General features: G+C 38.8%; 1 protein-coding gene across 4 annotated transcripts in view; it reads right to left on the bottom strand.

Moving 5' to 3' along the window:
• Positions 1-27,490, bottom strand: part of LOC131693079 (cholinephosphotransferase 1) — a 52,650-nt gene that overhangs the window by 11,441 nt on the left and 13,719 nt on the right. For 2 of the 4 annotated variants that reach the window (XM_058980593.1, XM_058980596.1), the window contains exon 3: positions 10,126-10,260. In XM_058980593.1, coding sequence (XP_058836576.1) covers positions 10,126-10,260 — 135 coding nt within the window. Of the gene's footprint in view, positions 1-10,125; positions 10,261-10,796; positions 10,929-26,907; positions 27,037-27,490 lie in introns of all 4 variants that reach the window. The other 2 variants (XM_058980594.1, XM_058980595.1) reach the window with 2 other exon arrangements.

The raw sequence follows: 27,490 nt of genomic DNA, 5'->3' as shown, positions 1-27,490 counted from the left end.
CGTCAATAGACGACTATCCGACACAAGATGGGACCACGTGCTCTGACGTTAATTAACCCATTCATTGCGTGTGATGCCACACGGCATCGCCACCCATGACGTGTGCGGTTGTATCGCAATAGCTTGCTTAAAAGTATAATAGTGTTCGTCATAATTTCTAATGTTTCTATGTTTGAGATTCTGTGCAATTCGTTTGTGCTAAACCAAGGAGGACACTTCAAAATCATTTTCAGAATTTTGTTCTAAATTCTTTGATGTGTTTTCTTCCTAGTAGCTCAACAACTTGCCCAAAGTGGCACTGCATATAGCATTGCCGCTTTAAATATTTGGTAAAAAATAATAGTTTGTTCTTTAGGCAGTGCCTAAAATTCCTGTTTATAAGGGGGTATAATCATTTTATATATTTGTTACATTTCGCTTGGATTCCTTCAACGTAATCCTTGAAAGTATGCTTTTCATCGTAAATCAAACAAAGTATTTAACTTGATCTTACCCCGTTAAATTCAACTTCAGTAGTCTTCTGAGATATTTACCTTTATCATGTTAGTTACTCATACAAGTTGATGAGTAGCTGAATGTCCAATACGAAATCCAAACGGCTTGGGAAGCTGTTGAGGTATCTTATGACAAATGCCATTTTGCGGTAAACTAAGTTAGATATGGCACATTACTTGTCTGAAAAATCTCTACAAAGTGGCGTTTTCAGAATGTGGAAATTCAGCTTGGTAACTCAACTATAGCGAGAAACGCAATTGGCTCAAGTTATATTGAAGTTTTAGAGGTATTTAAGTGTAAAAATGTCTGAGGAACCGTTGAAAAAACAGTCGATTTAAATTATGAATAATGCGCCATCTCAGCAGCAACAGCGTTTGCATAGGAAGAACAAAGTTCATAGCGAAGATTTTGTGTGGCGTGTGTCCTGTCGCCTTGTGTGCGTGCAACTTTAAACTGTGAAGCTTCGTTGCAGTTTTTTTTCAAAATGCTTTCACCAGGGGTTTCCAGGAATCCCAAATGTTCACCATTTTTTTCGTTCTGATCTTGTATTGAACAGTGTAATAAGGCTTGGTGATCTAAATTATACTTGCATGCGTTGTACGTCCCAGTCGTCCGAGTCCGTGTTGTCAAATATGTTGACGCACACTGCAGCTCAGTTTCTCTTATCCCCGAAGATGCTAAAAACAGTTGATGAGATTATCATATGAAAAGAGTTCAATCGCCCTAGCATTTCGGGGAAATCTTCCCCCCTTTACTCGGATTCTTGACAGCTACAGCTCAGCCATGCTACTAAAAATAAATCCTATTGTCAACGAGAATGTTCGTCATCTTGGCCTTCGAGTTATCAGCGATCAAGTTTATGCCACATCAATAGTGATCTAGTAAAACCAGTAACACACCATCCTCTACAGATTGCCACAACTGTGTTCGCTTCTGGAAATATGTGAATGAGCAGCGCAAAAAATCTGGGCTGCCGTCGTCTATAACCTTCAATCGCAGCACAGATACCCCATCCCAAGGTATATGCAAACTTTTTTTCGGAGAAAATCACGAATGTGTTCACTGATGAGGCTTGAACAGTTGATCAAATTGAGCTCGCCATTAGTGAAGTTCCGATCGTGGGTCAATCTCTGAGCGCAATCGATATCGATGATTAGCAGACCTTGTTCTCGGTTTAAATCACCTTTTAATCCGGGACCTAACGGGTACATCGACGTTTGGTGACTCCTCTTCTTCATATATTTAGAGCATGGCTTTTTCCCATCTTTCTGATATAGAGATATAGTTGGTTGTCATTGGAAATTATCAGGCAACGACATTCACGCCAGGGAAGTCACTTAGGACCGTTGATGTTTCTGCTTCACTTAAATGACGTCCATCTAATGCTAAAGACTCCACGCCTGCCCTTCACAGACGATCTCAAGATGTTTGCTCCAAAAACAGTATGAATCATTCGCTGATTGGTGTAGCATGGGTGTAAATCCGAAGAAGTGCTCGATGATCTCAGGCTCACGAACCGCTTTTCTTTACATACCGTCTACGGGATACAGAAATCGAATGCGTTGCTCACGTGAAGAATCTGAAAGGGACGTTAAATTCTCACCTTACTTTTAAACATCAGGCCCCCTACACAGTTAGAAAAGCATCTCGTCCCAGTTTTATCATCCAATTTAACCACCAACACGACTAGCTTCGATACCGGTCTGCACAACATCCCTCTCGCAATTTGAACAATCACTAATCGAACTCGTCCGTCTTCCGCAGCCATGAATTCTTTGATTTTTCCACGCGTCCAGCCATTCCTGCGGACTTCATCTGCTATGAGGACCAAATCTCCGACGGCCACTGGTTTCACTTCTCCGAACCACTCCATTTGCTTAGTCAGCATCGGAAGATATTGCCGTATCCAGCGCTTCCAGAAGACGTCCAGCTGATGTTGTATTTGGTTCCAGGAATTTTTCACGCCGGTGGCAAGATCACTGAAGTGTATTGTAGGCTAACGAACACCTGTGGAACTTCCCAACAGGAAATGATTTGGGGTTAGGACTTCTACTCCAGCAGCATCTACGGGAAGGTAGGTAAGTAACCGGCTGTTCACTATACCCTCAGCTTCTACGGCTAGTGTCACCAACCCTTCGTCGTCGTTTGTGATCGTTGTTGTAAGCTGCTTCCATTGCTGACTTTATCGATCGCACCATCCTTTGCCACGCGCCTCTCATATGAGGTGCAGCTGGCGGGATAAAGATTCATTTGGTATATGCGTTGGTGAACGTCGCTGCTAATTTTCCGTGTACGTTCTTCAGTTCTTTCCGCAGCAGTCGTTCGGTACCTTGGAAGTTGGTACTATTGTCGGAGTAGATTTCCAGTGGCGCTCCTCGTCGACATATGAAGCGACGGGTGCATTTGATGCAAGAGGGTGTGGAAAGCGACGATGGATCGGGTGATGTGCGTTGTTCGAGTATCAGGGACACTCTCGAGTCCCTTTGAATCTCGAAGAGGGTTACGGCAAGGCGATGGTCTATCGTGCCTGCTGTTCACTGTTACGTTAGAAGGTGTAATAAGGAGAGCGGGGATAGACACGAGTGGCACGATCTTCAAGAAGTCCGTCCTGCTTCTTGGCTTCGCCGAGGACATTAACACAATGGCACGGAACTTTGAAGCGATGTCGGACACGTACATCAGACTGAAAGCTGAAGCCAGCAGGATTGGACTTGCCATCAACGTTTCGAAGCCAAATACATGAGAGGAAGAGGTTCTAGAGACGACAATGTGAACCTCCCATCCCGAGTTCGGATTGACGGTGACGAAATCGAGATGGTTGACGAATTCGTGTATTTGGGCTCACTGGTAACCACCGACAATGATACCAGCAGAGAAATTCAGAGACGAATCTTGGCAGGAAATCGTCCCTACTTTGGACTCCGGAGGACGCTCCGGTCGAACAAAATTCGCCGCCGCATGAAGTTGATTATCTACAAGAAGCTGATTAGACCGGTGGTCCTCTACGGCCACGAGATCTGAACTATGCTCGTGGAGGACCAACGCGCCCTTGGAGTTTTCGAACGAAAGGTGTTGCGTACCATCTATAGTGGCGTGCAGATAGAAGACGGAACGTGGCGCAGGCGAATGAACCATGAGTTGCATCAACTGCTGGAAGAACTATCCATCGCGCATACCGCAAAAATAGGATGATTGCGATGGGCTGGACACGTCGGAAAAATGTCAGACGATGATCCGGTGAAGATGATTCTTGAGGGCGACCCTACAGGAACAACAAGACGGGGCGCACAGCGAGCACGGTGGATCGACCAGATAGAGGACGACCTGCGGACCCTCCGAAGACTGCGAGGCTGGCGACAAGCAGCAATGGGCAGCAATGAAGTGAAAACGGCTTCTGCATACAGCAAGAGAAAACAAGGCTGTGGAAAGCTTGTGAACAACTGTGGTGTGGAAAGCCTGTGAGCAACTTCCACATAGACGGCTCGGGTAGTGAACTTCCAGAGTAGACGAACAAAGGGCACAAGGCAATGCGAGTCTCAGCGGTCGTTCCTCAGGGCTCCATTCTCTGTCCAACTCTTCGGAATGGGATGTACGATGGGGTCTTAACACTGCGGCTGCCCAGGAAAGTGAAAATCGTGGGTTTCGTGGACGACGTGTCACTGACGGTGATGAGTGAGACACTTGAAGAAATGGAGGTGTCGGTGACGGAGACAATAGATGCGATCGAGAGCTGGATGAACGGGTCAAGCTGCAAATAGCTTACCACAAGACGGATTTGTTGTTGGACAGCAACTGCAAAGCGATTGCATCGAAGCGTGCACTGAAGCAATTGGGAGTGATAATCGACGACTGATTGAGCTTTAACAACCACATTGATTACACGTGCGAAATGTCGGTCCATTATATAGTGTTTCGTCATCGATATTGCGATATAGGGCTCCTGCTTGGGGTGCGGCGCTGAAAACCACGTAGAACCGCGAAAAGCCGAACAGGACGCTTCGAATGCTGGTCGTACGAGTTGCGATTGCGTACCGGAGGCAGTATGCCTTATCGCCGAGATGGTTCTCATCTGCATCACTCTGACGGAGGATATCAAGTGCTACAATCAATGAAACGTCAGAAACGTGAGGAAGATGGTGAGAATCGATTCGATTGTGACGCGGCAGCAGGAATGGGACAGTACGGAGAAACGAAAGTGGACCTACCGGCTCATCCAAACCTGTCGACGTGGGTCAATAGAAAGCACGGAGAGATGAGCTTTCAGCTGAAACAGCTCCTACCGAGCCGCGGCTGCTTAAGAGTATCTTCATCGGTGTGGGCACGCAACGTCAACACTGTGCCCGGAGTGTGAGAACGTCGAGGAGACGCTGCAGTGTCTTTGAATGTCCGGGGTTTGAAGTGACGTGTAGGGAGCGACTTAAAACGGGAGGACCGGACATCAACCCGGATAATGTAGCCTACAGAATGACAAGCGACGCAAAGACGTGGAACGCAGTAAACAGAGATATGATGTAGATCATGACCGTCTTACAACGGAATGGACATCGAGCAACGGTTTCGGGAGAGCAATCACCGCAGGAATAAGATAGATCCACCGCCGAGGACTAGTCGAGTAGACTGCAACAGAGCACCGAGTATGAGTCGTCGAAACGTCAGCGAACCGGACGTCACGCTCCATGCGGATTCGCCAGACCGACCACGGCACCCCACCGATTGTTCCGATAGAAAAATAGCGAAAACCAACGAAGAATCGATATTGGGAGAACTTTTTTCGCCAGGGAACTCTCCGTCAGTGTAAGCTAGATTCACCGCTGGGGACTAAACTGAGTAGGCAGCGACGAGACACAACTAGTCGTGGGTCATCGGGGCACCAGTGAACCGGACACCCTGCTTCACCGGAATCTCCGAGCTGACCTCGGCACTTAGCTCATTGGCTCGATCTCGGGAGAACTTCTCTCGCCGGGGAATTCTCTGTCGGAGTAGGCTAGATCTATCGTCGGGGACTAGACCGCGTGATTCACGAACCAGTCGGAAGCTCAACGAGGAAGTGGTACTGAATGGCACAAGGGAATTGAAGGGCTCATTCATTTCATGTATTTAGTTCAACATCAATTTCATGATAACACTGAATCAACAATTTGCTTCCATAATACTCGATTTGTAGCTGCAGCTCTCCAACGTCGGTTACGCCCAACACTCGCCAAATCACGTTCCACCTGGTCCGCCCATCGTGCTCTCTGCGCTCATCGCCTTCTTGTATCAACCGGATCATTAGCGAACACCATCTTTGCAGGATTGTTGTCTGGCATTCTTGCAATATGCCCTGCCCACTGTATCCTTCCAGCTTTGGCCACCTATACTGGGTTCGCCATCGAGTGCAGCGAGTTCGTGGTTCATCTTTCTCCGCCACACACCGTTCTCCTGCACACCGCCGAAGATCGTCCTTAGCAACCGTCGCTCGAAAACTCTTATCGCTTGCAGGTCCTCCTCAAGCATGGTCCAAGTCTCATACCCGTAGAGAACCACCGGTCTTATAAGCGTTTTGTACATGGTACATTTGGTGCGGGGGTGAATCTTTCTTGACCGCAGTTTCTTCTGGAGCCCATAGAAAGTTCGACTTCCACTGATGATGCGTCTTCGGATTTCACGGCTCACGTTATTGTCAGCCGTTAATAAAGATCCTAGGTATACAAAATGCTCCACTACCTCGAAGGTATCCCCGTCGATCGTAACGATGTTTCCTAAACGGATCCTGTCGTTTTCGGTTCCGCCAACCAGCATATACTGTGTTTTGGACGCATTTACCACCAGTCCGACCTTCGCTGCTTCGCGTTTCAGGCGGGTGTATAGGTCTGCCACCGTTCCAAATGTTCATGTTGTCCGCGAAACATACAAATTGGCCGGATTTCGAGAAGCTCGTGCCCCGGCTGTTGAGCCCGGCTCGTCGCATCACACCTTCCAGAGCGATTTTGAATAGTAGACACGAGAGTCCATCACCTTGTCTCAGTCCCCGTCGAGATTCGAATGGACTGGAAAGTTCACCCGAAATCCTTACACTGTTTTGTACACCGTCCATCGTTGTTTTGATCACTCGAGTCAGCTTCCCGGGAAAGCTCTTTTCGTCCATGATTTTCCATAGCTCTACGCGGTCGATACTGTCGTATGCCGCCTTGAAGTCGATGAACGGGTGGTGCGTTGGGATCTGGTATTCGCGGCATTTCTGGAGGATTTGCCGTATGATGAAGATCTGGTCCGTTGTCGACTGGCCATCGATGAAGCCGGCTTGATAACTCCCCACGAACTCATTTCCTTTAGGTGATAGACGATGGAAGATGATCTGGGATCGCACTTTGGCATTCAAAATGGTGATCGCTCGGAAGTTCTCACACTCCAAATGGTCGCCTTTCTTGTGAATGGGGCAGATCACCCCTTCTTTCCACTCCTCCGGTAGCTGTTCGGTTTTCCAGATCCTGCCTACTAACCGGTGCAGACAAGTGGCCAACTTTTCCGGGCCCAACTTGATGAGTTCTGCTGCGATACTATCTTTGCCAGCTGCTTTGTGGTTCTTGAGCTGTTGGATGGCGTCCTTAACTTCCCTCAACGTGGGAGTTGGTTCATTCCCGTCCTCAACTGCACTGACGTAGTCAAATCCTCCGTTGCCTTGGAGAGCTCAGTAAATTAGGTTGCCATTGAAGGGCTCAGTAAATTAGACAGTCTGAAGTTTGCCGCTTAGATTGTCCTTGTAGGGGAAGAGCATTAATTCTAGACTCAATTCCTACCTTAACTACCCAAACCCGTTCCCTGAGTTGTTGGTTTTTGAACATTTTTTTACTGCTCAGAATGTTTTTGAACATTTTGTTTGTATATATACAAAACATCTTCATATCCGCCCCCTCCGAAAAAATTTCTTACTACGCCACTGAGCACAATTCAGAGCCTTAAAAACAACATTATACGGTATACGAAACCCACGTAGGCACTAGAGTGGGAGACGGTTATATGAAAAAAAAAATAAAATTTCGCCCCGAGTAACTTTTTGGGTCCCATTTAGGTACCAGAACGACTCTGCAAATTTTAAACTCGATCGGTGAAACTATATTTTTGCGCTCACGGTTTAAAGTTTACATGGGATTTCGCATAAGAAAATCGACTATTGCAAAATAATTTTTTCAAGAGTCGCCCGTTACCTCTCAAAAATAAATAGATGTCAGATTTTTATAGGAAATTTGTCAAGGAAATTAGGTCTTGAAGCCCGTGAAACGATCCGATGCTTGTGGAAAAAGTTGTTAAGCCAAAATCAATTGATGCCCTGGAGATTGATGAAAATTTCAATTTTTATAGCATCACTGCTGCTGACGGTAGAATTATATACAAAAATTTTAACTTACTCTTATTATGTACAAAAGAAGCCTCAATTTATCCCCCAAAACTCCTGTGAAATGGCCAAACAGTTCCGATAATTGATTTACGCACATAAAGAGAAGATCAAAACAAAATTGCATATAGTTAAACAACCACCAGCAGTGGTGCTAGAATAAATATATATTTTATTAATCGTTAGAGCATCAATCGGTTTCTGCTTAATAACTTTTTTCTCAAGCCTCAAATAGTTTCGTAGTCTTTGAGACTTTGTTTCTTTGTAAATTTCCTATAAAAACCACATTACGATTTATTTTAGGAGGTAATGGGAGACTCCTGGAGGACTTATTTTGTGAAAGTTAATTTTCCCATGCAAAATCCCATGTAAACTTTAAACAGTGGGCGCAAAAATATAGTTTCAGGGATCAAGGTCAGAATTTGCAGTTTTTTTTTTATTTTTAATTATAGAGGTTTTAACCTTAAGGTCATTCGCCTCTTCGGGTTAGAAAAATCTCTTAGGAAAAATTTCTAACCCTATGTGCGGGGTCGGGACTTGAACCCAGGTGCGCTGCGTACAAGGCAATCGATTTACCAATACGCTACGCCCACTCCCCAATTTGCACAGTTGTTCTAGGACCCAAATTGTACCTAAAAAGTTGCTCGGAGCAAGAATCTAATTTTTGTCTCACCCTAGTGGGCACCTCTTACCCTTTCATTACAATGTTGCTTATAAACAACAACGTTTTCCAGCAGCTATAACTTTTGGTTTAGACAACATTTGCTCATAAAAACATGTAAGGCTAATAACTGGGACTAATACCTTTCACTTGAGCACTAACAGTTATGAGAATTACCGGTTGAACTGAAGTTATTGCCATTGGTCTGATTGAATCCACCTGTACAGTGCTGTCAGGAACAATTTCAGTTGATGTTAAGAAATAAAATTTTGATATATCTTCGTTGTCTTGAAATATTATTGAAAACTGATAAAGCCTATCAATTTAGACAACCTTCGACTACCTTTTCGATGCAGTTTGACTAATGCCAAAATTCTAGAACACACTAATGCTACGAGCATCGGAAGGTAAAAACTGAACAACTTCTAACACTTCGAGAGAAGAAGCAATCTTGGTCAGAAAAAGTATTATGAAAAAAATTAGTCTTGGAACCCTAAAGGCACTAGAAAACAGTTGGCCATGAAAGGGTTACACTATTAACTATTTTCAGGTCCTTTCTGAGTCGCTTCATGGATGGCTATATCCACGAAGCGACTCAGAAAGGGCCTGAAGCCTGTAAGGACGGACCATGCCAAAATACAGTTCTCCACAAAAAGGGATGCAATACGTTTTGATAAAATATCTGTAAAAGTTTATTTCAAATGTCTGTGGAAGTACATGATTAATCACCAAACTCTACCATATCTATACAAATTGCAAAAAAGACACTATGGTACGAAAATCGAGTTTTCGCGATCAAAACAAATTCGATGACTGTGTCTTTTTGTCAATAATTTATGGAGATGTGGGCTATACTGAGCAACTTTGAGAGGGTTTCGCAAAATGAAACCATCATCAACTAAATATTCAGACTGTGCAAACAAAAATTACCAACGTTCGACACTCATACGTGGGGCAGTCTATTCAGGTGGGATTTTGTCGATATTTACCCACTGTGCACCATAGGAATTTGAAAAAAAAAACAAAATTACATCTAAATTACAAAATCTACGATACTTTTCTTTTCACAAATTCTGAAATAATTCCCTGCGATAGCAAATTGTATTAGCTTCCAAGCGTAATGTCGTTATCATTTCCCGCAACCTAACAATAATTCACACGCTCTGTTCGTTAATTATTTATTCAAGTTCATTTCAATTGAGCCTATCGTCGTCCGGTACCCTGCCACTGTGCGAATATATAGAGTGAGAATGAAAATAATTCAATCAGAGCAACCGAGCATCAATTAGGCGTCGTATAACAGATGAGCGAATGATCTTTTTGGTAGATTGCCTGAGAAGACAGTGATCGAACAGTAAAATGGCGTGACGTTGCCATATTAACGTATGTTTTACGATGCAGTTAACTACACTCGATATATGTTTATAAGACTAAAGATTAAAGTACAATACACAAACGCAATACCAACATACTAGCACACTAAAGTAACACAACTATACAGAAACAAAGTAACACACGAACACGCACACACACAAAAAAACAACAACAACACTCATCCCGTGGCTTTCCGCCTATTCGCCACGGGGATCCTTACAGCTACTGTTGATCCATTTTTCCCGACGCCTCCCGTGAAGATCACGGACGCGTTCTCGTAGGCTAACAGCCCAAACACAAAAACGGCAAAATAAAGTGGCACTATCCTAATGTCGATTCCACCCATAATCGGAAGCTGTAGTAGCAGCGGTGGTAGTTTTAGTAGTAGTAGTTGTAGTAGTAGTAGTGGCATTATCGGTTGTGGATTATGTTTTGATTGTGGTGGTTGTTGTTATAGGTGACGCCATGTTAGAAATGTGGAGGATAAAAACAATTAATTAAAACCAAAATCAGGTTACGAAATGATTTAAAATTATGATTTTTATATGTAACTTTGAAAAAATATCCCGATGTGCGTGCATCATCTGAATTCAGTGCATATGAGCAGCGTCTGGTTGGTCTACCGATGACAACATAAAGCAAACGTTGCATTCACCCAACGAACCCCTCGTCTGTTAGTCGGTTTACTCAAAGCAATGCTGATCAGTAGGCTGGCTAGTAAACAGTTAGGTAAAGTGCAACTACGCGAGTAGTGGCGAATGGGTGCTATTGGTTGGTCGTGTCAGATTATCTACCGTCCTCTTTGTGGTAATCCCTCAAAAATATATAATCCTAACAAGGGGAATGGTAGTTTTGGAAAGAAGGTAATACAACCAATCAATTAATCCTTACAGCGACTGTCGAGCCATTTTTACCGATGCCACCTTCCCGGAACGTTCGGCAGAAGGTGACGAACACTTGCAGATAACCGAGCGTGAAGATTGCACACACCATATAGTTCCACGTGCCGCCAATTAGGGGCATCTGTTATGTCGAGCGGAATAGCGACCATCACACCATCAACATCATCATCATCATCGTCAATCGTTTTTGATTTGTCCGTATCACACAGGAGTAAAATGTACATGAAAGTATAAGCCAATCGTAAAAGAGTGAAGATATAAAACAAGCCTAATTAGTCTGTTGCTTCTGCTTTGTAAAACGTCAATGGTATTTCTTTGTCAGTTTTTTGGATAGTGGATACTGTTACAATCAATCATATTTAAAAGAGGTATTTATATCATAATACTGGAACCTCGGTAAAAAAAATCATAGCTCATATAATTTATCAAATGTCTTTTCATGCAAACTTTAGACAGAAACTTTATAAGGATATATACTTTAGCCACAATTTTTTTCGTATGGAAATCATACGAATATTTTATAAAATTTGTTCAATCAGTTCGCTATGATTTAAATTATGTATACAATATGTGATTTTTCATTATAATCCTATGAAAACATATTTTTGTCACTTTTATATGCAATATAGGAAAATTCTGATGAAATAAATTTTGTCTACACGAAAATTAATTAAAATATAGGCTCCATCCGAACGAAGTCAATAGTTGAGAAATGAATCCATTCAAAACACAGACAATCAGACTATTAAGATATTTAAGTTGAATGGTTTGATATAACGCATCTAATAATTACATATAACAAAGTTCACAAGTAAAAAATCGACCCCGTTGTGCATCATGAATACAAATCAACTAATAAATGTTTTAACCGCGATTAATTTCTTTCATAATACAGAGCATGCTGAAACTGGTAGATCATACAATGTTTAAGCGGCCAGTTTATCGTATGCACAATTGTATTTCATAGCATCCTACCTATAAAATATAATAATTGTTGAAGACTTAATCGACCCGCCCCACAGTGGATCCACTCCATACAAAACCGCGGAGCTCGATTTTGATTAAATTAGGACGCTACAATGAAAATTAGATAGCCTAGGGTGGTCCTAAAAGTTTTTTTTTTTAAATTTCGCGAAAGTGACTTTTATAAACTTGTCAAAACAGATACTTCATAAGTGAACAGAAACATTTTGATTTCCTTGGGTAGTCCTTAGTAACGAGTTAAATAGGGTGGTTCCAATTTATCGAAATCTGTTGAATAAAAAATTATGTAATTTTATAAATTTGTTTTTAGATCTTCAGTCCTATCTGAATACCATCGTAGAAAAAATAATCCCTTCATAGCTCTTTTTTAATTATTTACAAACGTATGCGTTTAGAATAGTTATAAAAAAAGCATGTCTTAAGGTTTTTGATAGAATGCCTTAAATTTTTATTGGTTTATTTATTTATAGTTATCGCCAAAGCTATTAAAAGATGACAGGTTTATTTGATTTTGATGAAAATCTCAAATCATGCTCTACTATGCTCTATTCACAGTTGCTCATACGATGCATACTGCAGCTAAGCTGCTCAATACTTTTCCATTGATTTTCAATTCCAATGATGATATGAATATCTCTCCTTGTGGGTACTGACTTGGTTTTGCGTACGAAAACATGCTGAGCATTTTTACCATATTCCTTTCTATAATTTGCACTGTATGTGAATGCTTTGAAATAGAGGTGTAAGCGTTTTTGCATGAATTTCTCGCCAATTTGGAAGTGAATTATTGAGGGAGATTTTGAATTTTATTGTTGATTGTGATAAATTCAATAGGGAGTTTGCACTTGAAAATAAATGTTGCATTACTGGCCAATAACTAAAAATCGGGTAAAAAAGAACACTTCTCACACTCACGTGTTTACTTTACATCGGTCACAAGTAAAGCTAACGACCAATACCTACTAAAGAGATAGGATTCATGGAAAGATATAATAATAGTTGCAGTTAGTTTTTCCTCGTTGGCTTGCATTTATTTGAATTTTTCTATACTGCAGATAACTGTGAAAATGTAGAAACAAGAGTCATAGTTGCAAGACGATTAAGGCATACTTATATTTGTATAAAGTAAATCGCCCCAAACCCTGAATTTACAAGCAGTGTTCAGAAAAGAAATCCACCGGTGAATAATAATGCAAAAATTCATAAAATCAAAAAATACCATGCGTCTCCATGAAAAAAACTAATTTTACAAATGTCCAAATATCAACTTTCGGCGCAAGATGGCACTATGATTTTTGAAAAATAGATAAAATTCTACGTCAGTTGTACTAGATGAGATCCTTCAACACGGTTTTACCGATAAAGAGATACTCCGAATGTAAATAAGTCCGTGTTAAAAAACATAGTTATTATGATTTTATTAGTATCTTTTTAAATACTCATTATTTCTCAAATCGAAATACACCATTAAATTCCTGAGATGATTTTCTAATAGAAACGCCTATATGTGTTTTTAAATTAACGTTATAGTACCTATTAAAGCGAGATGAATTAGAATGAACAAAAACTTTTTGTCACTCAAATTCTTGCAAATTTTCAAGACCTTGTACGGTTCAAAAAAATGTAGCACTTATATTTTTCAATCGATTGACTCAAAAATTTGGCGAATACTGGCTTTAGGTAAAGTACATTTAGAAAAAAATATAAAAGGTTTGAAAATCGACAACAAAGTTTGGAGGTTTTGGCCGGCCCGGCCCCACTGTGCGCCCCTGAGTCTATTTCAACCCTGTGTTCGAAGCTTGCATGGGATTTTTCGAAAATTTACATTTCTCCATGTAACTTGAAAGTTCACCGATAGGTGGTACTGTATGCATCAGTTTATCACTGCAAGTGAAAATAAGAAAGATTATTTTATTGCCCACAACTTTGTCGAAGACTGCAAATCAATCCAACTTCCTTGGGAGACATTACTAAACTTTTTATGAAGTGATGTCTGGGGCCTAACAGCACATGGTGGTTAGGGTGTTAGGACCATTTTTTCCTCGTAGTGAATTTGCTAATATACTTCCGACTAATGGCGATTTTATATTTTATAATAAACTAACAATACATTTAGGGTAGACGTATCCTTATTCGTCTCATTAGTAACGATGTCACACTATTTTGCCGATATCTCGGCTTACACTGATTGGATTGCGCTTAAATAGGTATCAACATCTTTGCTTCGTTCTTAAGAAGCAAATCAATAAAAAATCTGGCTTGGAAGATGTAAAATACTCGCGTTAGAGCGAAGCGAAAAGTTGAGTACAACGCACCCTTATTCATCCTACCATTTGAGCTAATGCGTTGAATAGAGATAGCAGACACTGCTCTAACTAATGTGTTCAAATGGGTAGGATGAATAGAGGTGCTAAGATGAATTAGGGCACAGTAACCCTATGAGATTATGAATCAAGTTTTGAAAATATTACTGTAAAGACGATTAAGGAAAACACGGGACAAGTTAAAATCAACGGACGTGTAAAATCGGTTGAACAGTCTGGACATACTTGACATTGGTTCGTTGAACCCATAATTCATTCTCGCACTTCCTCAGTGATGAGAAAATTATTAGTTCTAAAAGTTTTGCGCCTGATGTTTATGTTCAGTTGACTGACAAGAGTACGACAGTTCAAAAGCAAGTCGGATATAAACACAGCATTTGAGGCTTTGCGCCGAGCACTAACCGTTTCAAGTCCAATTAGGTTACAACGGTGCTCGTAACTAGGAAGATTTATTGGGTCTCTTCAGGGTAGATGACGAAGAGCAAAGCGAACGAATTTCCGTTGCACTGCCTCAACACACTGCACTCCGTTTCGATAAAAAGGTGACCACACAACCGCCGAGTATTCGAACAATGAACCAGAGCGACATATAAAGCTCTTATGCCAAATGTCTTGTTCATTCGAAATATAAAACTAAGTTTCTTCGACGCCCTTGAAAAAAAAGAAATATATGAAATATGGTCACAGAAGGACAATTTGCTATCAAGCATGAGACCAAAATCTTTAATACAGCTTTCCCGTCTCAAACTGATTCCTTGCATCGAATAGTTAAATGTAATTTGGTTCCGTTTACGAGTGAAGGTAATTATAGAGCACTTAGATGCATTTAGCACCATTCTGTTTATTTGACACTAGTTTCCGAAAATATCAAGATGCTGTTGCAGAAATCGGGTATCAGATTGGCTACAAATTTTGAAATACAACTTGAAGTCATCCGCGTAGGAAAGATTTAAACACTTCAAGCAGAGATTAACGTCATTGATGTATATCAGGACTAAGAGAGGCCCAAGGTGGCTTCCTTGGGGTGCGCCTGAGGGAGTGGTGAATGTTTCAGAGATGGTGTCGCCTATTTTCACTGACATTTGGCGACCTACCAGGTAAAACTGGAACCAGTCCCAAAATTTTCGATGGAAACCTAAGTTTCGCTATAGCAATGTCGTGGTTAATTTGATCAAATGCAGCAGACAGATCGGTATAGACAGCGTCCGCTGGATGCCTTTTCTCTATCTCCTGGATGATAAAGGAAGTATAACTTACTAGATTGGTATTTGTTGAGCGCTTAGGAATAAACCCGTGTTGATCGACGGAGTTGTAATGTGAGGTACAGTGTGAAATGAAATCCACAATTAGCAACTGGAATAGCTTAGATGCTGCACTTAAAGCTGCGATACTACGATAGTTCGAGACGATACCCTTGCTACCCTTCTTGTGCACCGGGAATGAGAATGTCTTTTTCCAGATGTCTGGTAATGTTCCTCCGCGGGGTGAAATATAGAACTAATATTTTGAAGTAAATTAAACATCGCCTGCGAGAAAGTCTAAAGCTCTTTACCAGATTATATAAGGAACTGTGTCGTCTATGTAAAGACAGCAGATAACTCGAAATCGCAATTGCGATAGTGTTTTTGTTAGGAAAACTTTTTATTGAAAGCCAAAAATAAGTTTTTTTTTACGTCGAAAAACATTAGATTGTTGACATCTTATGATGGGATAATGCGAATAACTTTTTAAAAGAGCATAATTACACGAATTAATTGTTTTTGTTGGAGCGAAATACCAAATATCTCGAAAATAATCGGCTTTTGGAAGATTTTTGTAAAATCCATTTTGTTTTAAAATGATGCTAATATACTGTAATAAAATTACAGTTTTGTATGTCAATTAATAAGACATTTAAAAACATATACAGGGTGCTTGGTTCATGGTTAAGAACCTCTCGGGGGTGATAGACTGTCTTATGTGGAGAAAAAAATTGTTCTACACATACCATCAAATCTCAACCGTTACAGAGTTATTGAACTTTTTGTGTAAAAAACTTATTTGTCTTCAAATGCCTCTAACTTTAAAAGTATACATTGTATTTTAAATCTTTTAGTTCCATTCGAAAAGTGAGAAAATTTCCTATTGAATGGTGTTCTCATATCTTTTAGTTAAATAGCTTTAATTAGCTTTTAGCTGTAAAGTAGTTAAAAGTTAGTGTTTTTGAGTAGGTTTTTGCTAATTTTCTTGAAATAATAAAGTATGATTATAGCAATATCCATTATCCACAAGTTGGGTTTTAGGACGATTCATAATTTGTTCTTGGACGTCATATTCCTATCTCTTCTCATTTCTTTGTAATTTCATCACTATACTTTTCCTGTACCGGACTTGCAAGTGCTTGAAAGACTCTAATCTAAAAAATATGCTTTATATCGTTATTTACAAGGTTTCATTGTAGAGCTGAGAAAATGTCCTATCAGTGTATCTTTTAGTTAAGGGTACTAAATGATTTTTACTAACGAAATAACTCAAAATTTGTGTTTTTTTGGAGAGTTTTGTAATTATTCTAATTATTAATCAACAAAATTTATCGGTACTATTGTTCATTTGATGCCCCTTTATGTTCTCTATAACTTTTTATTTGACACTTTGTCTATATCTCTTTTCATATTGCTGCTATTTAATAGTTAACACAGCATGACCTCGCCACAAATGGAGTGGGTTCGAAATCGTTATTTTTGCATATGAAACGATGTGATAAAAATGATAAAAATAATTTTGCGTCGAAACCAAAAGAGATAATTGAATGGAGTCAAAGAAAGAACTGTAGAACTTGCTGAGATACATTATTTTCATGATAATAATGGTGATGTTTATTATTTACTATTTTAAGAAAATTATCGAAAATGCTAATAATGGCACTAACTTTAAACTAATTTACTTCTAAAAGAATACTAAATTCACTTAACTGAAAGGTATTAATACATTTTTCTCTGTAAAATTTTCCTGGTACAATAAGTGCCATACTTTTTCAATTAAAGCTGGTATTAGTGGAAATGAAACAAAAATATCCAAGTTTAATAACCCAAACTCATGAAAATAAGAAAAGGTAAGTGTATCATGACAAAGAACGAATTGTGCAGCTCTTCAAGACTAACAATCTGGATTAATAAAATGATGAGATTAACTATTAGGATTTTCAAGATATAAACGAAAAATCGATTAAAATTGTTTAATTTTCAATAAATTACTTCGAAAAGGCTACTTAAACTCATTAGCTGAAACATGTGAGAGAATCACTCAATGGAAAATTTTCTCATCTTCCCAGTGGACCTAAAATATTTGAAATACAAAGTATATTTTTTGAGTTAGAGGTATTTTAAGACAAATAAGTTTTTAACACAAATAGTTCAATAACTTTGTAATGGTTGAGATTTGATGGTATGTGTAGAACGATTTTTTCTCCAAACATGACAATCAATCACCCCGCGAGAGGTTCTTAACCCTGAAGCAAACACTCTGTACAAAGTAATTGTTAGAAAAACCTTTTTACCGATAAGTTCTCCATCATTTAAAATGTTTCTATTCTCTTTAGGTTTTTGTTGACAAAATATAAAAGTTAAAAAATGCTTTTGCTGCAATTTAAATTATTGACACAAATTTTTGGTTTTTGTAGAAAATGACAACATTTCTTTATGGTATTTTTTCGTATAGAGGTATTAATTCCCTGTAACTCGTTCTCAGGCAGTTTTGCTGTATAAATTAGAGTAATCGAACAATTGAAATTGGTGTGCCTAAAAACGCCTATGCTCATTTAAAAACCTGTTTTAATCCACCTAGCGGTGCAAATGTGCCTTTCTCAATCATGAATCACAAGAATGTGTGCGTTGTTTATATTCATTAAAAACTTTTAAATGCATATATTACATTTTATTATTATACATCACATGACAACTATATACAGGAAAATAAATCATTTTTCGAGTTCTAAAATTTTGAAAAAGAAAAAACAGCCACGGTAATATTGAACTGAAAAAAGGTGCGAAATCGGCAAAGTCCCAAAAAGTCGATTTTTACAAAAAAAAAAAAATTTCGAGATAACATAAAATCTCGACGTTTCATGTATTTTAAAGATGTTTGGCATCAAAAATACGAATTCGATTTCTGAAATTTCATGAGGTCCCCCCTTTGAAAAAAAATTTGAGTTCCGGCTTATATGGGAATTTCATATGTGACCGGACGGTTTAGTCTATATGTCCGGAACCATATAAGCGATCCGTACGAAATTTTATAGACATCTATGGGGATATTATAGCTATCATTTGGGACTAAGTTTGTGAAAATCGGCCCAACCATTTCCGGGAAACTGATGTGAGTTCGTAAATTTTGAAAGATGGCCGCTTTTCCCGGGCACTTCCGGAACCGTTTATGGTGGTCAATTGGTTGGCCGTCGGTGACCTAGAACAGCAAATTTAAGTTGTTTGAGAGACATTTTAGCGAAATTTTTACCTTTTTTGCTTCCATCGGGGTATCGCACAGTGGGACGAGCCCGGACTTAAGTCCATATATGAATGGTATGCGATATTCTCGTTAGTATTTTTCTCTTATCGGTTGAGTCATCAGAGATATTTTTGCGAGATTTTAAGTGATTTGAACGTAAAATGGATTTTAGGCAGCTTTTTTAAGGGCATAATTCAAGTGTTTTTTGCATAATTTGATCATAGGAACTACATCCGGTTATTTTTGTTTTTCAAACAAATGGTTGATTTTATGCATTGCATTACTTCACCAAAATTATCCGTGTGATGAAATTACATCGTAAAATCGCCAAAAATAAGTCACTAGTAGGTTTAGTAAGTGTTTAGATAACTGTTTGTCATGAATTTTTATTGAATTCGAACTTCTAATGCGATAACAACAACGACGCCCGTGAATGCCCGCGATCACACTATACTCATTCGAAAGCTTTTAATTTTCTCTTTAAAATGAGTATATGCTAGTTTTGCGAAAACTTGCGATAAGCAGTCAAAATTTAAAAAAACTGTGAATGGAGACGCATGGTTATTACTGATATTGAATTTGAGTAATCACTAATAGCTAGAATAATGACACGAATACATGCACAACTTTCAAATAGCATTGAGAGCATGATCTACAAGGGTTTTACTAGTGATCAAGAGTAAGGAGCCGAGTGGGAAGTATGTTTTTCAGATGGTAGAGGTATTAGGAATGATTGAAAATCAGTATATATTTTCAACCATCTGAAATAGGTTATAAAATGTTTCTGGAACTATTTTTTGCTAACTTGCGCAATAACTATCAAATAGAGTGAACACAGTTGAGTTCTAGTTATTTGGTGAGACTATTTTGATCCGAATATGCATAGAATTGATATAGCTTATGCGATATTATCCAAATAAAATAAGACCATTTTTAAATGAAACATATACACGAAAAAAGGGTTTTAGATTTATTTTCATTTAAGATATGAAATAAGCAATCTAAGTAACTCAAAAAACACCTACGGAAAAAAATCGTTAACCATCTTGTTGATTAGTGAATGTAATTAAACATTCCACTAAGATGCTCAAAATGTTTGTTTTGAAAATGATAGAAAATGTAGCTTTCATATCAAGCAACCCACTAGTGAATTAAATGTTCCAAAATTAGTCGAACACATTTTATTTCATCCGTAAAACAAAATAGTCATTTCTGAAGCCCATAGTAAGATGTCAATTAATTCGTTGCAATATGAAAAATAAATTCCAAAATTACTATTGAAAAAAATCATTATAAAAGACAAAATACTTTTGAGCCACTCTAATAAGTAGTGAAGTTAATTTCTATTTTTTTAATAAAAATATAAATTCAGCGCAGATAAACTTCTTTAAAAAAAATTTTGAGCCTGCGCTACAAAATAATTTTTTTGAGCCACCCTAATGTATAATGAAAATTTTTGTTACATGTGTTAACATCAAAAACGATATAGCACTCGAACATTAATATACACAAATTTTAAGAACGATTTCGAAAAAAAATATTTTTGAGACACCCTAATGATTAGTAAACGCTTATTTTTGAAATGTTTCAATATCAAAAATGAATTCAGCGTACCAAAATTACATAAAACCGTCCTATTTGAACCGATACGGCAAAGTTTTGACTTTAGTCCACATTTTGTTCTAAGTCGTGCCACTGTGTATCGGTTTGAATCACAATTTGCTATGTGATCGCACGCCGCAACCTGTAACTCCGGAACCGGAAGTCGGATCGGGATGAAATTAAATAGCCATTTACGGGGACGCAATACCTTTCATTTGAGGCCAAGTTTAGTCGAATCGGTCTAGCCATCTCCGAGAAACCGATGTGACTGTTATTTTGAATTTAGATACTTCCGCCGGGGCTTCCGGAACCGAGGATGGTGGCCAATGTGGCCAAAACGACTTTGAATGGATGTTAGTGACCTAATACTACAAATCGAAGCAGTTGTGGTCATATTTTGGAAAAATTTTCACCTTTATACATTCATTGCAGAATTTATTAAAATCGACATTTTCTGCGTGTTCGTACTTATCACCCTGTAATTCCGGAACCGGAAGTCGGATCCATTAGAAATTCAATAGCAGCCTATGGGAACGTTGCACCTTTCATTTGAGACTAAGTTTGTCAAAATCGGTTCAGCCATCTCTGAGAAAAATGAGTGACATTTTTGGTCACATACACACACACATACACACACATACATACATACACACATACATACACACACAGACATTTGCCGAACTCGACGAACTGAATCGAATGGTATATGTCACTCGGCCCTCCGGGCCTCCGTTAAAAAGTCGGTTTTCAGAGCAATTGCAATACCTTTCTATTGAGAAAGGCAAAAATTGCGCTGGAGTCAAAATAATCTAACTCATTGTGAAAAATGTTTAGTCTCCCATGCCAGTACAACCTGTAAAGTTTCATCGGAGTATAAGATGATCAGTCCCGATTTTGGAGATTTTCGGACGGATCTTCGTGGAATTCCTCATTTACACTTAAATATTAGTGTAGTGACTAGTTGGCGGTGTTTTCAGTTTTCAATTTTTACCGCTTTGATGTAGGTAGATCTTGCAAAAAAGGAACACACGGCATGAAAGAGCAGACTGTTGTCAACATCTCTGATTTTTTAAAAAGTGTTTGATGCATTGTCTCCTTTTTTAGAGACAAAAATATGTGACGCGAAAAACTCGCCAACTTACCCCGGTCCCGGGGTAAGTTGGTGGTATGTGGGGATACGCCAAAAACTAAGCAATCAAATGGAGATTCAATTACTTCAAGGGTCCTTTTGGAACATGCTGAATGTCTTTTCGAGAAAATTGCATACTAACCGACATTTGCTATTATATTTCAGTTGCAATACCCCGGGATTTTGATTTTGAGGAGCACTCCCTATTCAAAAGCAAATTTTCGAAATTCTTCATGCAATTGGGCGGAATAAATGTCTCCTACATTGGCAAGATACACAACAAAAAGATTTTCTTACTTTGGAGTAAATTCCAGAAATTAAAAGTTTGGATAACTTTTTTTGCACTGTAAATAGTACCGCCAACTTGCCTCGCGTGCAGCACCGCCAACTTACCCCAACCGCATATTTTATTAAAAACTAGTTGAAAAATAACTTTTGTTTGTGGGTAGATGTAATATCTATACGGATACTGAAAGCTCTTTTCACGCGCTATCGAAAAATATTATCATTCGGGAAATAAATTGAAAATCACCCTAAACAACGCAAAGTATTTAAAATTTAGAAAATTTACTTGGTATGCTCGAAAATACAATATCTTCCACAACAAATCGTTTTGTAACAAAAACACATCGGATAACGGGTTTCACATAACTTGAGGTACACAAGAAGAGGTATGTCTAATAGAAACAGAGAAAAAGGGATTCCGCCAACTTACCCCAACCGCCAACTAGCCCCGGGCTCCCCTAATGTCATGAAAAATTACACCAAATCAATGATCAACGAATTATAAGCATTTTAAATTATCCGAACACTTCCCAACTGGGCCCGGAAATTGCGGAATCAGGTTCTTCAGACCACCAGTTTGTGTGAATATTACATCTACCTTTTTTGTGGACACACAAAGACGGATAACGAGAATTCTAGAATCCGGTCAATTGAACCAACAATTGTTGATTAATATTCCTGACTGATCATTATCTTGCCATTTCGACGCGAGCATCTCTGTCGCTTCAAACACCAGATAAGATGAACTTTGCATCTACCTCGATCCAATAGGATCATCTGGAGAATATACTGGATATCGGATACTGAGGTCCCAGACATCCAGTCGTGGGTTAAAATATCTAAGGCACAAAAAAAATAAAATTTTCTTTATAAAAATACATATGTTGCTGGAAAAACTCACTTTTAATTTTAAGGTTAAAAAAATGAATATTTGGCAACATTGTCACCAAAAATTGTTTTTTTAGATTCCTTGCCCAAATGCTATCAAAATAATACTCGTTTTTTCTCGATAAGCTCTAAATGGAGTTTGTCAATAATTAGAGTTACAAATATTCAAATTCACTGAACGAAAATTGATCATATTAAGCCGCATTCATTTTCAACATTCAGTGACGCAGCCGAAGACGTCAAACGAACAAACCGCCCATTCATCCATGCAGATTTTCTTTCGTTTCCGATTATTACACGAAGCGATCGTGAAGCAACGAATCGAACGCATCAAAGTAGGCTCTGGCACAATGTTAGCGATGATGACTGTTGTTTTATATGCTTTACCGGCATTTGAAAACATTTGCCTAGATAATTAGTGAAATGAATATTATTGTACGATGTTCAACTCAATGGATATTTGAATGAATATTTCTCGACAAACATATGATTACGGCTTAAAAGCCAACTGTCAATATTCTCTTTGAAAGGAAATTCCGGAAAAACCGTTACTGGCTAAACACAGCTCATAGCAGTTAATGAAAGAGGAATTCTCTTTTCTATACTACCAACATCTGTGATTGGCGAGTAACGGTTTGTGCGGAATTTTCTTTCAAAGAGAATTTTGACAATTGGCTTTTAAGCCGTAATCATATGTTTGTCGAGATTTTGACGTAGGACTACGTCTTTGTTTTCGATATGGGGGTGCACTCTGCAAATTCTACAAAAATGGTATGTAACGAAAAGAGGTCCAATTTTAAACGCATATAATTCAGCCATCTCGCGATAAATTTTCAAATTTTTTGCGCAAATCGCCCCGAAATACTTCTAAGAATAGATTCCAACAGATAAACCCAAAGATTTTTGATATCATAGCATTAAAATATTAAATAATATACAACCATGTCAAAATATCGCGCATTAACACACAGAAGATAGCGCTTCCCAAGCCCTGTACGACAAATTGGTGTACCTAGCGCGCTACGCTTCTATGAATGACGTCATCATCGACTATTTAAAGAACGGACTTGGCCAGACACGCTCAGTTCCCTGTTGAACGACTGGCGAAGCAGATCACTGCGCTGTGTTTTTTATAGCCAGTGTAGCTGAGTTAGAAGTCCGTTACACTGGCTGTGGAGGGACGCTACACTGTCGTCCAACAGGCGACCGCTCCAACTGCTTCCTAAATGCCGCTGTAATGTTGCCAGTAAATTTTTGGTTTAACTAGCACATGTATTTGCTATTTGCGCTTGAAATTAAGTAATGTAGTGGTAGTAATAAGCTTTTCATTTTGGTTTAAACGCAAGGACAGTTTTTAAAACAGGATTTGATTAATTAGTTTAGCTCATCCCAGCAATTTTATCAATTCTGTAATTTAAAAGGAATTTTACGGAACTTGGTGAATTTGGCCTCACTTGCAACTGGTATAATCAACCTGCACAAAGTGTTGCATAACGCAGGGCTGTTTTTGGAACAAAATGTGTTATCATTCAGCCCTTCGCTATGCAAAATCACGATATTATGACAGATGGGCTAAGCGCGGCCGTTCCTTTCAATAGGGATAGGCCGCGTTGAATTTTGGTGAAATGCGCTAATAGTGTCGTGGTGGTACTAGTTGTCTCTTTCGCTCTACCCATCATCATCAGCGTTGACTCATTTTGCATTGTGCGCTTGGGTTCAATGTTTGGGGCGAATGTGTTGGTAGGTAGGGGAACTGGCGGTAAAATGAACACGTTAAGCAAAGTCATTATTTTCTAACTAATAAGTGAATGAGATATTACAATCACCTTATATGTTTCTTGTTAGACATGTTTTGTACATATCTGGTAAAAATACTTCGTCATAAACACATTTTTTCAAACATGATTCTTGATTTCTAAATATGTCCAAAAATGAGACATGTTTATAGCGAGTGGGTAAAATGAACATGTGGCGGTGGTAAAATGAACTGCTTCTGGTGACCTGCAAAATGACCTGTATGTATGCAATGCGCAGCGTTGGAAAGCATTTTTCCGATCAATGCTAATATCCCAACAAATCATGAGCTTTGCATACACAAACCGGGCATTTTGTAGGCAAAAAAAATGTCACGGAAGAATTTAATTTTCATGACGTAATATTAACCATTTTACAATCCTGTGGCATCGAAACACATCTACAAACTTAGGGTTATCCAAGGGTGTTTGAACTTTTAGGATCAGTTTGAGAGCAACTAGAAAGCTTGGTCTATACATGAGATGTGATTATATTGTCTAAAATTTGATTTTTCTTCACCGGTCCGGGTGTTTTTTCCACACACTAAGTACTAAGAAAATAAATATTTTACATTAAGTAGTATAGTCCTACGTCTACAGTTCGTGCAACCCCATAGGGCTGCCCCTTGTAGTTTTTTTCTATTCAGCTCGAGTCGCATCAGCTTCATTTTCAGCCGTCAAAAAAAACTTCGATTATTTTTAACTCTGGTCATAAGATAGTACCACAGACTAGCAGATACCACACTATAAAGAAATTCCTTCAAAAATGTCGATCTGCCAATATTGCCTGCACACTAGCTCCACCTTTAGTACATGGTCCACCATTCATTTGCTAGCGGGTTATCCCTCAAGCTCGGAAATAATGTTTATCTAGTGGTCTATTCCTGCCTGCAAATATCATTGACACCATAATTGCATATGCGACCACAGTCCCAACTAAAAATATATTAAAAATGATCGTTAATCAATTGTTTTCGAGTGTAATGTCTGTTAGTCTGTGATAGTACAACAGTGATGATTTCTGGAAATCCTCTGGAAATCGACTAGTGCGTTAAATCAGAATCGGCTTGATTAGCACGTTCCCCATGTTGTTCGAAGATTTGCGCACTATGTTTTGAAATAGAAACGTTTTTTTTTTTGAAATTTTTTTGAAATTTGGGTGAAGCGAAATAATTAAAATTTTTGTGCATTATAAAAGTCGCTTGTCGATATTTTTGCATGAAAAAAAATACAGAATGTTATTAAAATGATACATTATAATACACAAAAGTTTTGGTCAATTCGCTTCACCCAAACTTCTAAAGAAATCGCAAAAAAGTTCCTTGCAGAAACCCTTACTTCTTCGACTACATGCAGATATTGGGGTTAAGAAGATATATATTGATGTGCTATGATGCATTGTGGGGTCGATTTTCTTCTGTGTACTTCGTTCTAGCAAATTTGATCGCATTAGTAGAATTTTCTATTTCACTTAACACTATAATTTCTCGAATTAAAAAGCAAGACTTCATGGTCAAAAGTACACTCAGGACCGACACAGCCGTGGACACTAATTAACGTACTTAGAGCTAGGTTTGTTTGGTACATTATTTATTCAACCCTAAACAGTGGAAATAAAAACAAAACATAACTAATTGGGGTATTTCTATTCTATAACAGTTTATCGCCACACCGGTCACGGAAGCCTGCATACAACTCACATGCCAACAATCAACATATCATGCAATGCAGCCATTCGCTGACGTAGTATCAATATGCAACATATAGTATAGGAATAAATCATACAACAGCAGCAGCTCGGTTCACTTTCGATATTTTATTTACACTATCGGAAATAATTATAAGAGCAAATCAATTGAAATATATATTTTTTTTTTCAATGTGTACGAGCAAGCAAAATACTATTTGGGTAGATTAAATACTATAAAAGGGTTCAAAATAATTTATTCATTGAAATTTTTTATTCAAAATGGTTTGGGCTTTCTGTTCTGCGATCGAAATGAAACTTCATGTCTGGTTATTATTTATCATCGTTGAACCGATTTAGATTTTTTTTTGATTACAAATAAAATAATTAACAGCTGTTAAATACTAGTTCAGGACCACTAAGCATAGGTTCTATATTAAAAATGAAAATTTGAGCGTCGTCAAAAGGAGACCAGTCATTTTGAACAATCCAAAACGTTAATCAATTGTAAAATTCTTGTAACTATTTCCGCTAGTGTAGTTTGGAATTCACTTAACGCGCAACAAAACGATTATCCCATGCAGTTCATCGACAGTCATTAGTAACAATCACGGTCGAAAATGAGTTATCAGTCGGCCAGCAGCCGTAGATAATGGGTGTTGAGGTTTATCTGATTTAGTAGCACAAAAAGATCGCACACACTCGAATTTGAAGTTAGCAATCGATGATGACATTAATGAGTACCACATACAGTACTTCAGGAGAACAACGAGTTTTCGAAAACGCGACGACAGGTAGGATAGGAAGGATAGATTTGGATGGCATTATCCCATCGGATAAAGGACTCGTGGGACACTGGTAGGTTGTAATGGATCTGAGAAGATTAACTGGGTGTGTGTGTAAGAGAAAGAGAGGACAAAACTTACAGCCACGGTGGATCCGTTTTTGCCGACTCCGCCGGCTTGTATCACTGCGAAGAAGTGCATCAACGACCAGGTGCCGCAGACGATCGTCATCAAGGACATTAAGTTCCACAGTTCAAAGTTTCCAACTATCTATATAAAAAAATGGGCGAGAGGGACAACCGTGACAAATGGAGGGTTCAATGGAAATGATTTCGAGCACTGGAAATAAGATGCAAGCATTTGCAATGGCTGGTTCGGATGCTAAAACTGATCCATTCGGTTATGTACCCACGCTGAAAACTATTCTAAAGCCAAGCAAGGTTATTGACCTAACACGCTGAAACAGCAGAGTTGCCTGATAAGGCTGCAGTACATTTGTTTTGAGGCTAAATTTTTAGCTGATTGCAGCATTATAAGAGAACTCATGACCCCCTCACTCGCTACCGTAAACTGGTGAATTCTCCGTTTGTGATGTGTTGTCGTAGCTGTCGTCGCGTCGGTATCAGTATAGTAAGGCAAGTCCGAGCAAATCACGCCACCTTCAAATCGTGACGTTCTCGGTCATTAACGGCGACTCGGTTCAGTGTGTCACAGGAGGCATATT

Source organism: Topomyia yanbarensis, chromosome 3 (assembly GCF_030247195.1).
Source record: "Topomyia yanbarensis strain Yona2022 chromosome 3, ASM3024719v1, whole genome shotgun sequence".
NCBI classification, from domain to species: Eukaryota; Metazoa; Arthropoda; class Insecta; order Diptera; family Culicidae; genus Topomyia; species Topomyia yanbarensis.
The sequence above is the reverse complement of the archived record's forward strand: the minus strand, read 5'-3'. Positions and strand labels throughout refer to the sequence as shown.